Raw genomic sequence first — 12,705 nt, 5'->3', positions numbered from 1 at the left:
GGGTAGTACGTATCTAGGCGTGGAATTGTTGAATCATATAATAACTCTATGTTTAGCATTTTGAAGGATTGACAGACTGTTTTCCTAAATGGCCACCATTTTATATTTCCCCCAGCAATGCACAGGAGTTTCCATTTCTTCATATCCTTACTTGGTATTATCTTTTTTTTATTATTATTTTGAAATTATTGCTCTCCTAGTGGCTATGAAGTGGTACCTCATTGTGGTTTTGATCTGCATTTCCCTAGTGATTAATGATGTTGAGCATCTTTTCATGTGATTATTGTTTATATGTTTATCTCCTTTGGAGAAATATCTGTTTAAACCCTTTGCCCATTTTAATTGGATGATTTGCCTTTTTATTGTCAAGTTTTAAGTGTTCTTTATATATGCTTATGAGACATATGATTTGCAAATATTTCCTACCATTCTGGGTTGTATCTTCACTTCCTTGATGGTGTTTGTTGATGACCAAAAGTTTTTCATTTTGATGAAGGTTTATTTGTCTATCTTTTTGTGTCGCTTGTGCTTTTGATGTTATATCTACATTTTCTTTTCTTCCTTGTACAATAAAACAAACACTAAACCAGGGTTCCCTTCCAGCCTTGTAATTACATAAATGCGTGACCTTAGGCAAGTGCGTAACCTCATTTAGAATTCAGTTTCCACATCTGTAAAAGGAAGATTGATTTAACAGAATGGACACTAATTTTTGGTCAATAAATTATGTTTATAAAATCCCTTACATTCGTTGTTCTCAGCCTGGGGCAAGGTTTTCCTCCAGGTAACATTTGGCAATTTCTGGAAACATTTTTGGTTGTCAGAACTGGAGTGGGATAATACTGGCACCTGGCAGGTAGAGTGCGTAGGACGGCTCCTCTAACAAAAAATTGTCTAGCCCAAGGTGGCAGTAGTGCTGAGGTTGAGAAACCCTGCTTTAAAATTATGATTCTTGTATGCCAGTTTATTTTAAGTGGTGGTCTTTGAGTTCGTCTATAACAGCCAGGTACTTCTGTGCTCCTAGCCTATTGCTATGGAGTCTAAGAGCACAAAAACAATCACCGGAGAAAAAGGAGGTACCAGTGAAAGTAAAATCATTTAGATTTTATAGGAATAAATCAATTCTTGCACGTAAGGAGAATTTTGTAAGGGATTTTAAGGCTATTTTAAACTACTGTGTCTTTTAACATAAAGAAAAAATTATTTCAATGTAAAACCCCTCCAGGCAAAGCCTTGTAGACATATTCTTGTTACTGAGTCTTTTTCTTTAGGATTTCTGGATCAAAATAGTTTTTGAGAAATAGTTTGTACATGCTATGAAGCATAGTTAATCAATCATAATAGAAAAAAAAAACACCAGAGCAACTTGATGGAAGGAACTTGTAGTTAATATGTCTCTGCATTCGTGATTTATCTGAACTCAAAGGAAGCTGATATTCCAGCTGATCGCATTAATTCAGCTTTCTCTAATGCCATTACTGGAATGTACTCATTCGCTTGAGTTCCACAAATAATCTATCCAAAATAAAACAGACAATAGCTTGAAATATGTTTCAGCATTTCTAAATATTTTGGCATGTAAAAAGCTGTCAAATTTGAAGGTATTTCTTTTCTGTGATAATGCTGCTGATTGTTTCATGCCCTGCATGATTAGATGTAACTGTTATCGCCAGTACCAGGATGACCATCACCGTCATAGACAAATTCCTTGATGATCATATATCAGGATCTGTTCTAAGCACTTTATGTTTATATCATTTTTCCTCACAAAAATATCCTATGAGGTGGTTTTTTTTTTAATCTCAATTTTGCAGATAACGGAAAAGTATACAATAAAGGGGGTAAAATACTTGCTGAATCATGTTTACTTACTACGTCTTCTCTTTTGTGTCAAACTATTTCATATTTTAATAATAGATAAAGTATGTTTATTAAATCTGTGACACTGATGTCCTTAATTTTCTGGCACCCTAGATAATGACAATTTAAGACTGAGTTATTTCTAAATCTTTTTTCCAAAAGAGATATCTTACAATTAATTGTCTCTCCCAAAAGTGTATATATACGTCTTCAGGCTGCTGTAATACCTTCCCATCTTAGCATATTTATATAATTTTAAAGCTGTGCAACTTCTCCATTATATAGGTAATGGAAAGGTTTTTGTTTAACTTTGTTTATGTGTATAGGAAGCAGTGAGAGAAAACAATAAGAGAAGAGAAATGGAAGAGAAGACCAGGAGGGCAAAACTTGCAAAGGAGAAAGCTGAGCAAGAAAAGTTAGAACGCCAGAAGAAAAAGAAACAACTCATCGATATCAGCAAAGGTATGAAAATATTTCCAATTTTTACAAAAACGCATAAGGTGCAAAAGAATTGGCAGTTAATTATTTTTGGATCATAAAGTAAAATTTCATAGAAAATTTACAATAGTATTAGTTACTTGTGCCAAATTTCTCTCACGATGCTATCTGTATTTCGTATCTCCCTGCCCTGGGCATTCAGGATTTTTGATAATGCAAGATGATATTTTGTTGAGAAAATGTTTTTCTCCCTACTTTTCTTACCATAGTATATCATATTCTGAATGAGGCCGTGGGGAGGGAAGAAGAGGGTGAGATGAAATATGAAACATGAGTATGGAGAGATGAGACTTAACCTTCATTTTGTTAGCACGTGTCTGTTGACAGTACAGTAACAAATAAGTCTTTCTTGGAGGCTTGAACATTTCAAATCCTAAGAGATATTGACAGCACTATTACAAGTTGAATAAAATAGGGAAAGACATCTTGCACAGCTGTGAACCTAAGTACAAAATGCTGCTATGTTCATAGAGTTTCAAAGTAAGTTCTTTGAGGCCAGGCGCAGTGGCTCATACCTGTAATCCCAGCATTTTGGGAGACCAAGGCGGGAGGTTCGCTTGAGGTCAGGAGGTCAAGACCAGTCTGGCCAACATGGTGAAACCCTGTCTCTGCAAAACATATAAAAATTAGCCAGGCATGGTGGCAAGCACGTGTAATTCCAGCTATCTGGGAGGCTGAGGTGAGAAGATCACTTGAAACTGGGGTGGGGGGGCGAAGGCTCCACTGAGCCAAGTGGCACTCCAGCCTGGGCAACAGGGTAAGACTCCAGCTCAAAAAAAGAATAAATAAATAAATAAAATAAGCAAGTAAGTTGTGTTATTGGTTAGCAAGAGTGATTGTATACTGTTGGTGAGTTATTTAGTTTGGTTGGTTTGCTTTCTAAAGAAGAGAGGGCAAAAGAAGAAAGTGATTGGTATCAGGTATCTTCACACTGAAAATTTAAGAGTAAAAAAGCAAACATAGTCTTTGTCACCTGAGGTTTACAGAATTTAAGATCAAAACAAAACAAAATCAGAACAAGATACAAGGTAATACGATTAATATGAACCATATATTACTGAAGACAACAGTAGTAAAAATTGCAAGCACTCTAAAATATCGACCATATGCCAAGCATGATTGTAAGACTCTTACGTATTTTTTTTTTTTGAGATGGAGTTTCGCTCTTGTTACCCAGGCTGGAGTGCAATGGCACGGTCTCGGCTCACCGCAACCTCCGCCTCCTGGGCTCAGGCAATTCTCCTGCCTCAGCCTCCTAAGTAGCTGGGATTACAGGCACGCGCCACCACGCCCAGCTAGTTTTTTGTATTTTTAGTAGAGACGGGGTTTCACCATGTTGACCAGGATGGTCTCGATCTCTCAACCTCGTGATCCACCCGCCTCGGCCTCCCAAAGTGCTGGGATTACAGGCTTGAGCCACCGCGCCCGGCCGACTCTTACGTATTTTAAGTCAATCCTCACAACATCTCTATGAGGTAGGTGCTATTATTATCCCATTTTACAGATAGAAAATGGAGGCTCATAGAAATTAAGGAACTTGCCCAAGGTCTCACAAATAGGAAGTACTAGCACCAAGATTAGGAATTTTATATTTAGGAACCAATTTAATTCTCACAGAACCCTATTAGGAAAGTACTACTATCTCATTTAAAAATGACACAGAGAAGTTAAGTAACTTGCCCAAGGTCACAATGATAGTAAGAGGTAGAACCAAGATTTGAACCTAGGCATTATGTAACCAGAGTTAATTTTTATGTGTTTTTAGATATAATTATTATAACAATCATTAGCAAGTCTTTTTACAGTAGTGTCTCCTAATGGCTAATCTTCTAAAGTAATATCCATACCATTAAGTTTAGTCTTCGTACTTTTAAAATAAATAAAAATGTTTAGGAATTGACTGTAGTTTATGTCTAACACCCAGAAAACAAATACAACAATTTATTATTATTATTATTATTATTATTTGAGATGGAGTCTCATTCTGTCTCCAAGCTGGAGTTCAGTGGCGTGATCTCGGCTCACTGCAACCTCCACCTCCTGGGTTCAAGCGATTCTCCTGCCTCAGTCCCCCGTGTACCTGGGACTACAGGCAAGCACCACCACACCCAGCTATTTTTTGTATTTTTAGTAGAGACAAGGTTTCACCATGTTGGCCAAGATGGTCCCGACCTCTTGATCTCGTGATCCGCCCACCTGTGCTGGGATTACAGGCGTGAGTCACCACACGAGGCTCCACATAATTTTAACAGAAGAAAAAAAAGTAATATTATGTAAAAAGCTGTGTTAGGATAGTATCAAATGATTTAACAAACAGTCTTTATAATTAGAATCAGGAAAACTGGTCATGACTGAGGTCCCTCTGTTAGGAGGTAAGCACTAGAGTACGGCATGGCAATATGTATTTATAGGAAGTTATCATTGAAAAGGTGAAGAAGTCAGTAGAAAAGTTCTGAAAGTTAGCTCTCTTATGTGCAAGGAAGAGTAGTTGGAGAAGAGGCCAGACACATTGTGAGCTTTCTTTTCTAGTATGCCAAGGGGCTTACCCTGAAAGCTGTGGGAAGCCTGTGAATGTTTATAAACTGGAAATTGCTGTACATACTCAGGTTTCTTAGATCATTTTTTTTTTTTCTGAGACAGAGTCTCACTCTGTCACCCAGACTGGAGTACAGTGGCATGATCTCAGCTCACTGCAACCTCCACCTCCTAGGTTCAAGCAATTTTCCTGCCTCAGCCTCCCAAGTAGCTGGGACTACAGGTTGCACCACCATGCCCAGTTAATTTTTATATTTTTCATAGAGACAGGGTTTCACCATATTGGCCAAGCTGGTCTCGAACTCCTGGCCTCAAGTGATCTGCCTGTCTCGGCCTCCCAGAGTGCTGGGATTATAGGCATGAGCCACCGCACCCCGCCAGAAAGATCATTTTGACAGAAGCAGAAATAACATATTGGAAGGGGAAAGCCCTAAGAAAATAGAAGTTATGAGGATATTGTCATAGTCCTGACAAGAGATGATGGTGGCCTGTACTAATACAGTGACAGTGAGATTTGAAAGCAACAAGCGGTATATTAGTCAGAGTTCTTTTGAGAAACAGAACTAGTAAGATGTGTGTATACATACATGCATGCACACACACACAGATTTGTTTTATAGAATTGGCTCAAGTGATGATAGAAGCTGGCAAGTTTAAAATGTGGAAGGCAGGACAACAGGCAAGAGACCCAGGGGAAAGCCAATGTTACAGTTCAAGTCTGAAAACCATCTGCTGCAGAATTCTCTCTTGCTTGGGTCACGTCAGTGTTTTTGTTCTAGTCAGGCCCTCAGCTGATTTGATGAAGCCCACCTACATCATGGGATACCAACTGCTTTACTCAAAGTTCACTGATTTAAATGTGGATCTCATCCAAAAACACCCTCATGGAAACATCCAAAATAATGTCTGACCAAATATTCCGACACGTGGCCCAGCCAAGTTGACATAAAAGATTAACCATCATGAGGGGTGCTGCTGATTGATCAGATGTGTGAGTCAAAGGAGGCAAGTGTTAAAGAAGATGGTACGCTTCACCGGGAAAGCAAATTCAGAAATAGAGCAGATTTTCTCAGGAGAGTTACAATGACTGGTATCATTTTAAATATGTTTAGTTTTTAGATATCTTGTAAAGATGGAATATGTCTAAGAAGCCATTGTATATGTGATTGTGAAACTCAGGAAAGAAGTCTGAACTAACCATATTGGCTTGGGGATCATTGGTTTTTATTTGAAGATTGAAGTTACAGTGTACTACTTGGCCACGGCTGCCATAAGAAAATGCCGCAAGCTAGGTGGCTTAGAACAACAGGTATATGTTGTGTGACAGGTCTGGAGGCTAGAAATCCAAGATCAAGGTGTCAGCAGGATTATACTCCTTTTTAAGAGGCTGTGGTAGGATCTGTGCCAGGCCTTTCTCCTAGATTCTAGTAGTTCCTTGCTTTGTTGCAGCATAACTTCAGCTTTCTCCTGGCATTCTCTCTGTGTGCCTATCTGTCTTTTCACATGGTGTTTATTTTATTTTATTGTTTTATTTTATATTTTATTTTTTTGCGACAACGTCTCACTGTCGCTCAGGCTAGAGTGCAGTGGTACAATCTCGGCTCACTGCCACCTCTGCCTCCTGGGTTCAAGTGATTATCCTGCCCCAGCCTACCGAGTAGCTGGGACCACAGGTGCCCATCACCATACCTGGCTAATTTTTGTATTTTTAGTAGAGATGGGGTTTCACCATCTTGGCCAGGCCGGTCTTGAAACTCCCGACCTCATGATCCACCTGCCTCAGCCTCCCAAAGTGCTGGGATTACAGGCATGAACCACCTTGCCTGGCCATGGTATTTGTTTTATAAAAATACCAGTGATATTGAATCAGAGGCCTACCCTACTCCAGTGTAACGGCCTCTTAATTATTTTTTATTTTATTTCTTTAGAGATGGGGTCTCACTCTGTCACCCAGGCTGGAGTACAGAGATGTGATCGTAGCTCACTGTAGCCTCAAACTCTAGGCAGAAGCAGTCCTCCTTCCTCAGCCTCCCATGTAGCTGCTCTGTTTCCCGTTTTTTTTCTCTTACAATAAATATTTTATGATGATCACCTCTTAATTACATCGTTCAACTTATATCATGTGTTTGAAATCACCAGGGTAAAGTATAAATCAGAGATTCTGAAACTATTTGGTCTCAGATCTTATTTACACTAAAAATCATTGAGGACCTCAAATTCCTTTTACTGTATTAAAGTTAAACCTGAGATAATTTTAAAATTATTGACTGATTCAATTAAATAACAACAGTGAACCTTTTCATGTTAAAATACATAACCTTTTAAATGAAAACCACCGATATTCTCCAAAACAAAAAATAATTAGAAGAGAAAAAAATTAGTGTCATCAGCCTCTTCACAATCTCAGTAAGACAGCTTGATTCTCATACCTACTTTTCCATTCAATCTGATTCAATATCATTCCTCACATAACTTCTGGAAAACTCCATGATATACTCAGGAAAGAATGAGAAATAGAAAGGCAAAGCATTGTCAGTATTATTATGAAAATAATTTTCACGTTGCAAATCCCCGAAATGATCTTGAGGGACCTCTAGGAGTCCTCTGCCTACACTCATGCATTGCTGGAGTGAACAATGAAGCGTTAGTGGTTGAAAACGGAGACTATCCAAATTTTGTTCTGAGAACATAATCTTTCTCCCACACTACACCAATTCTTACCCTTCTTCAAGTATTTATCAACCTTTCACTGTTCTCCTAAAAATGTGTCTATAACAGAAAAAGAAAGAAGGGCTTATTTTGATTGTGTCTATAGTTGTTATAAGACCAACAAGTTTGTATGCCTGCTGCACAGTAACAGACCAATACCCTGAAACAACTGGGATGCAGCAGAGAAAGACATTAATGACTGCAGGGTACCCAGTAAAGAGATGACAGGAGACCCTCAAATTCATCTCCCCAAGGAGTTCTGGACTGGGATGTTTAAGTGGATCTTGGAGACCAGGGGGCTGGAAAATTCGAGTCATTGATTGACCAGGGCAAGGGGGATGAAATTATCAGGGTGTGAAAACTGCATTCTTTGGTGAGTCAGCTTCTTGTGGGATCCTTCAGACCAGCTGATGTCAGTAGTTTCCTTGGTACACAGGACTGAAAGTATAGTGCAAATGAAAAACTTAATGTTTTATAATGTTCAAATTGTTATCTACAGAGCAGTTAAGGGGAACTATAATCTTGTAAGAGGATCTGTGTGATTCTGAAGCAGTAAGTAGCAAACAACTATGAGGATGCATGTCAGAGAGCAAGCTGACTTAATGATTAACACTGAAATCACTGAATGTGCTGCAAGCTTGGTTTATCTCCCTCCCTCCCTCTCTCCCTCCCTCCTTTCCTTCCTTCCTTTGTTTTTGAGACAGGGTCTCACTCTGTGGCCAAGACTGGAGTGCAGTGGCACAGTCTTGTCTCATTGCAGTCTCCGCCTCCCAGGTGCAAGCAATCCTCCCACCTCAGCCTACCCAGTAACTGGTACTACAGCCACACACCACCATGCCTGGCTAATTTTTGTGTATTTTGTAGATGTGGGGTTTTGCCATGTTGCCCAGGCTGGTCTGGAACTCCTGAGATCAAGTGATCTGTCTTGATCTCCCAAACTACTGAGATTATAGGTGTGGGCCACTGTGCCTGGCCTATTTTCTCTCTCTTTTTTTTTTTTTTTTTTTTTTTAAGATGGAGTCTTACTCTGTTGCCAAGGCTGGAGTACAGTGGCACAATCTCGGCTCACTGCAGCTTCTGCTTCCTGGGTTCAAGGGATTCTCCTGCCTCAGCCTCCCAAGTAGGTGGAATTATAGGCATGAGCCACCTTGCGCAGCCTCAGAATATTTTCATTTCTTTACCTCCTTTCTTTCATGATTAATTTTTTAATTTGTGTAGGAATAGTTTCGTGGTCTGTATTTTCATTTGCTGATATTTAGTTAATTACCTCTTCAAATTCATTGAAACTGTAAGATAAATATCCAAATAAGTTTTCATGCATATGCTTGGCTGAGTGATTTAAATGTGAAAGATAAATTTTTAAAAATTTGATTTATTTTTTTATGTGTTAGTATCATAGCTCTATTTACGTATCAATCAAATAGTAAACTATACTGTTACCTTCTTGATTGATGGCCCATGTGTTACAAATATTACTTTTATTGTAGTGTTACTTTATACTTGGACTATATGTGCCTTAGCACTTATAAATATGTTTCAAAAAGAGATCCTTCCATTGCAAGTGTATAGTTTTAATTATGAAGATGAAAAGATGCAGGAAAGAAAGAATAAGAATAATAGAGTTGGGTGTCTGTCAAGATGGAGCTCACTATGAGTTTCTCAGAGAATGTCTTATGAAGGATGCTCTTATCAGCTAGATGGAAGGCAGTTGTGAGCGCTCTGAGAGCTGGGAGGAGTCATGATGGAGACACATCATATGTGAATACCTGGGGTGTGAAAGCCTATGGAAGACATGAGTGAGGTGTCATCAGAAGGTGGTTTATAGAACTCTAAGTATGTCCAATTAGAACATTGTAATCTTCTTTTCCACCAAAAGAGAGATAATATAGAACATTTCATTGCCATTGCGAGGTATGTAATATGTAGTACACAGAGGTATTTCATGCATGGGACCGGAGACACATAGCATTGGAACCATAGGATCTTACCTATAACAAAAGTAAAGAGTCCCTCGAGTAAAGTAAGTCACATTGGAAATGACAAATAACTTTTTAAAGAACTCTGCACTTTCCTATCAGTTTAGCATCTATTACGTAGTAGATATAACTTAGCAAAAATGAGGTATGTTTATCTGGCATGCAAAATTATATACATTCATCAAGGAGAAATATTTGAGGATTTAATTATTCAGAAAGATAATAGGATAAAGCAAACAGAAAAGATTATTTCTGTAATCTAGACGTGATCAACTGAGCTCAGAATTAAGTAAAGATATCATAAAAACCAAGCGGCCAGAGAATTTTATCTTTCAAGTTAAATCCATAAAAAAATATCATGTACCAATGCTCCATTTTGAGAGTATCAGAGACCAGAAGGCAAAGGTCATGATAAGCAACAGTTTTTTTTTTTTTAACTGTAAAGAAGAAAATAGATATGATTAAAGAGACAGGCATTCTATAAACATTAAGTGGCATTACTAAAAATTTAAATTCTTTGTGTTCGAAAGTGAAGTTTAGTGTTGTCTCTTCATGCCTGTTACCTCATCTGTAATATAGGATAATGACATTCGTGCTTCCTATAGTTTCAGTGAAGATTAAGTGAGATGATTAAGTATGGTACAAAACACAGGGCCTAGAATATACTTGCTGCTGCTCATACAATGAAAGAGTCATTTTTATTTTCCTCGAAGAATCTGGTAAAAGCTCAAGAAATCGTCTCCAGCCTTAAGAAGTTTTCATTTTTGTCAGAGAAAGAAAGCAAAGCTGACCCAGCAAACATTAAACTGTGTACTGATACATAATAGAGATTATTTGCTCTTTAGCACTATCTAAAAAGGGAAATCAATGAGGTCTGGTAAAATTACATAAAGTTTCATGGAGAAGGCTAAATACAGCCTCTGAACAAAGCAGTCAAGCTAGACCCTGAAGGTTGGGTAACATTTGGCTGAGCGGAGGTGAAACTATCCAAGTAAAAGGGAATAACCTCAGCAGTAGTGCACGTCAGCACATAAGGCAGCATGCTTTATGTAAGATATGTGTAATAGCCTACAGGAAAATACATCGAAACAATTCAGAGAATGGGTCCTAAGTTCAAGTCCCAGCACCACAGTTTACTGGCCATATAATCTCTGACAAGGTGTTTCATCTTTCTGTGCCTCAATTTTTTTCTTCTATAAAACCAGAGACTCGTGTTATTTATACTCTAGTCTGTTTATGGAGTATATGTTAATATCTTTTCGCCTATTCCCAGTCTCTGATAATTAAATGTTCAGTCAATATTTTCTGTTGGTGTCATTTTAGCGCAGGATTTGATTTGGAAAAGTGTTGGAAAGGTAGGATGGAGCCGGGCTGTGAAAGAGCCTTCAAAGTCAGGCAGGGGAGTTGTGGCGTGATGAGGTAGGAGAGCTAAGGTTATTATGGGAATTCATTTAGGGATTTTCAAGAAGTAAGCCAGAAGCACAAGAAAGGAGAGGAGACTACAAGGAGGATGTAGCTGGAAAAGAACACTGAAAGGTGATGAAAAGGGAGTGAGTTCATACGTGATGCTCTCTTCAAAGGAGTTTAAACCTGTAGCGGTTTCAGAAGATGGTAACAGGCAGGAAAAAATTTTATAAAGGAGATTTTAAAAGGCAGTTGAAAGTTGCAAGCAACAGATTGATGAGCAAGAGACATCTTTTTAAAAGAACAGCACAGTTTTACCAGTAGATAATTATATATTGATGTCTTTTGGCACATTAAACTATTTGATTCATCCAACTAACATTTATTGCACCATTTTCCAAATAATTATAATTAGAGCATGCACAGTAATATACCACTTATTTAAATGTAAAATTGAGAAAGCTAATTTAAATGTGACAAAAATATGCTAAATCAACAAATGTACTCTAATATATACGCTAGTATGCAAACTATGTGAACTTCTCGGTCTAATCTATGTTCTCCAATGTTGGGCTATATTGGTATAGATGACAATTATCTTAGGGACCACTAAAAAAAGATTAATTAATTCTGTAGGTAAAAAGAGAAAGCTTACCAAATATTTGTAAGTAAATCTCTTTCTTTTCATGTTTATGGAAGTCAGCAAATTAACTACAAAATCTTAGAGGAAGCAAGAGGAAAAAGTACATAAAAAATGGGCATTTTGAAATTGCAAGCTACAAGCATGATTTTTATGCAAATATTAATTTAATCAGGAACAGTTTTACTCCTCTTTGTATAAGATTATATGGAAATCAGAATTGACTTTATTTCTAGTGTCATGAAGAGTAAGGTACCTTAGATTTGATGATAAATCAGTCTTAAGAGAGTAGAGTAGCAATTTTTGCCAAATAAACCTAAACATTTAACTTTGTGGTTGACAGCAATTTTGTTTTTCTGTGTTTTCGTAGTTGTAAAATAATTACATCTTATAAGTGAATAAACTCATTTCACATTATATTACTTTGATCTGAATAGGTCTATTTATGTTTCTTACCATCATACCCCAGACATTAAATCATCGTCACCAAAATTATATATTAGAAAACTCACAAATAATGGAATTGATCCAAGTCGTAGTAAATCACCTCTAATAATATAAATTAAGGAGACAATATTGGTGCTGTCATTCTGGCATATATTTATAACTGCTAATAACTGCTAATAAACAGCTCGTAGATACTAATACAAAGTAAAATAAGTTTGTATGTCTGGTGGACCTAGAAAACAGTCTTTGGCCTAGTAAAGCCTTACCTATGAAGAGAAAAAGTCTATCTGGCTGATACTATGTTTACTTTAAGTTACCTAGTTTCCTACGTTAGCAAACATTTCAAGAAATCGGAATTTTTTTCTCTTTGTTCTCTAGATTTGTTTTTTTTAGTGAAAATTTGGTGTTTTTTTTGTTTTTTTTTTTTCTTTTTCTCTAAATAAAACTAGTCAGTGCAGTAAAGATTTACCCAGGTCTTTGGAGCTTCTCACACATTAAGGTGTTTCGAATGAATTTGTGACTTTGTTATTCTAATGAAATATCTTTAGGTCATGTCATGCTGCTGCCATTTAGTAAACATTTGTTGAGTTACTAAGTTTGAGCACTGGGATAAAAGATACTGAGGTGCGAAGAGGA

At 37.4% G+C, this 12,705-nt stretch overlaps 1 protein-coding gene across 5 annotated transcripts in view; it reads left to right on the top strand.

The window, feature by feature from the left end:
* The window catches only part of DIAPH2 (diaphanous related formin 2), a 914,837-nt gene that overhangs the window by 698,156 nt on the left and 203,976 nt on the right, over positions 1-12,705 (top strand). For all 5 annotated transcript variants that reach the window (XM_074391645.1, XM_074391644.1, XM_074391643.1 and 2 more), the window contains one exon: positions 2,187-2,322. In XM_074391645.1, coding sequence (XP_074247746.1) covers positions 2,187-2,322 — 136 coding nt within the window. The remainder of the gene's footprint in view (positions 1-2,186; positions 2,323-12,705) is intronic.

This window comes from Saimiri boliviensis, chromosome X (assembly GCF_048565385.1).
Source record: "Saimiri boliviensis isolate mSaiBol1 chromosome X, mSaiBol1.pri, whole genome shotgun sequence".
NCBI classification, from domain to species: Eukaryota; Metazoa; Chordata; class Mammalia; order Primates; family Cebidae; genus Saimiri; species Saimiri boliviensis.
This window is presented reverse-complemented; position numbering and strand designations above follow the sequence as displayed.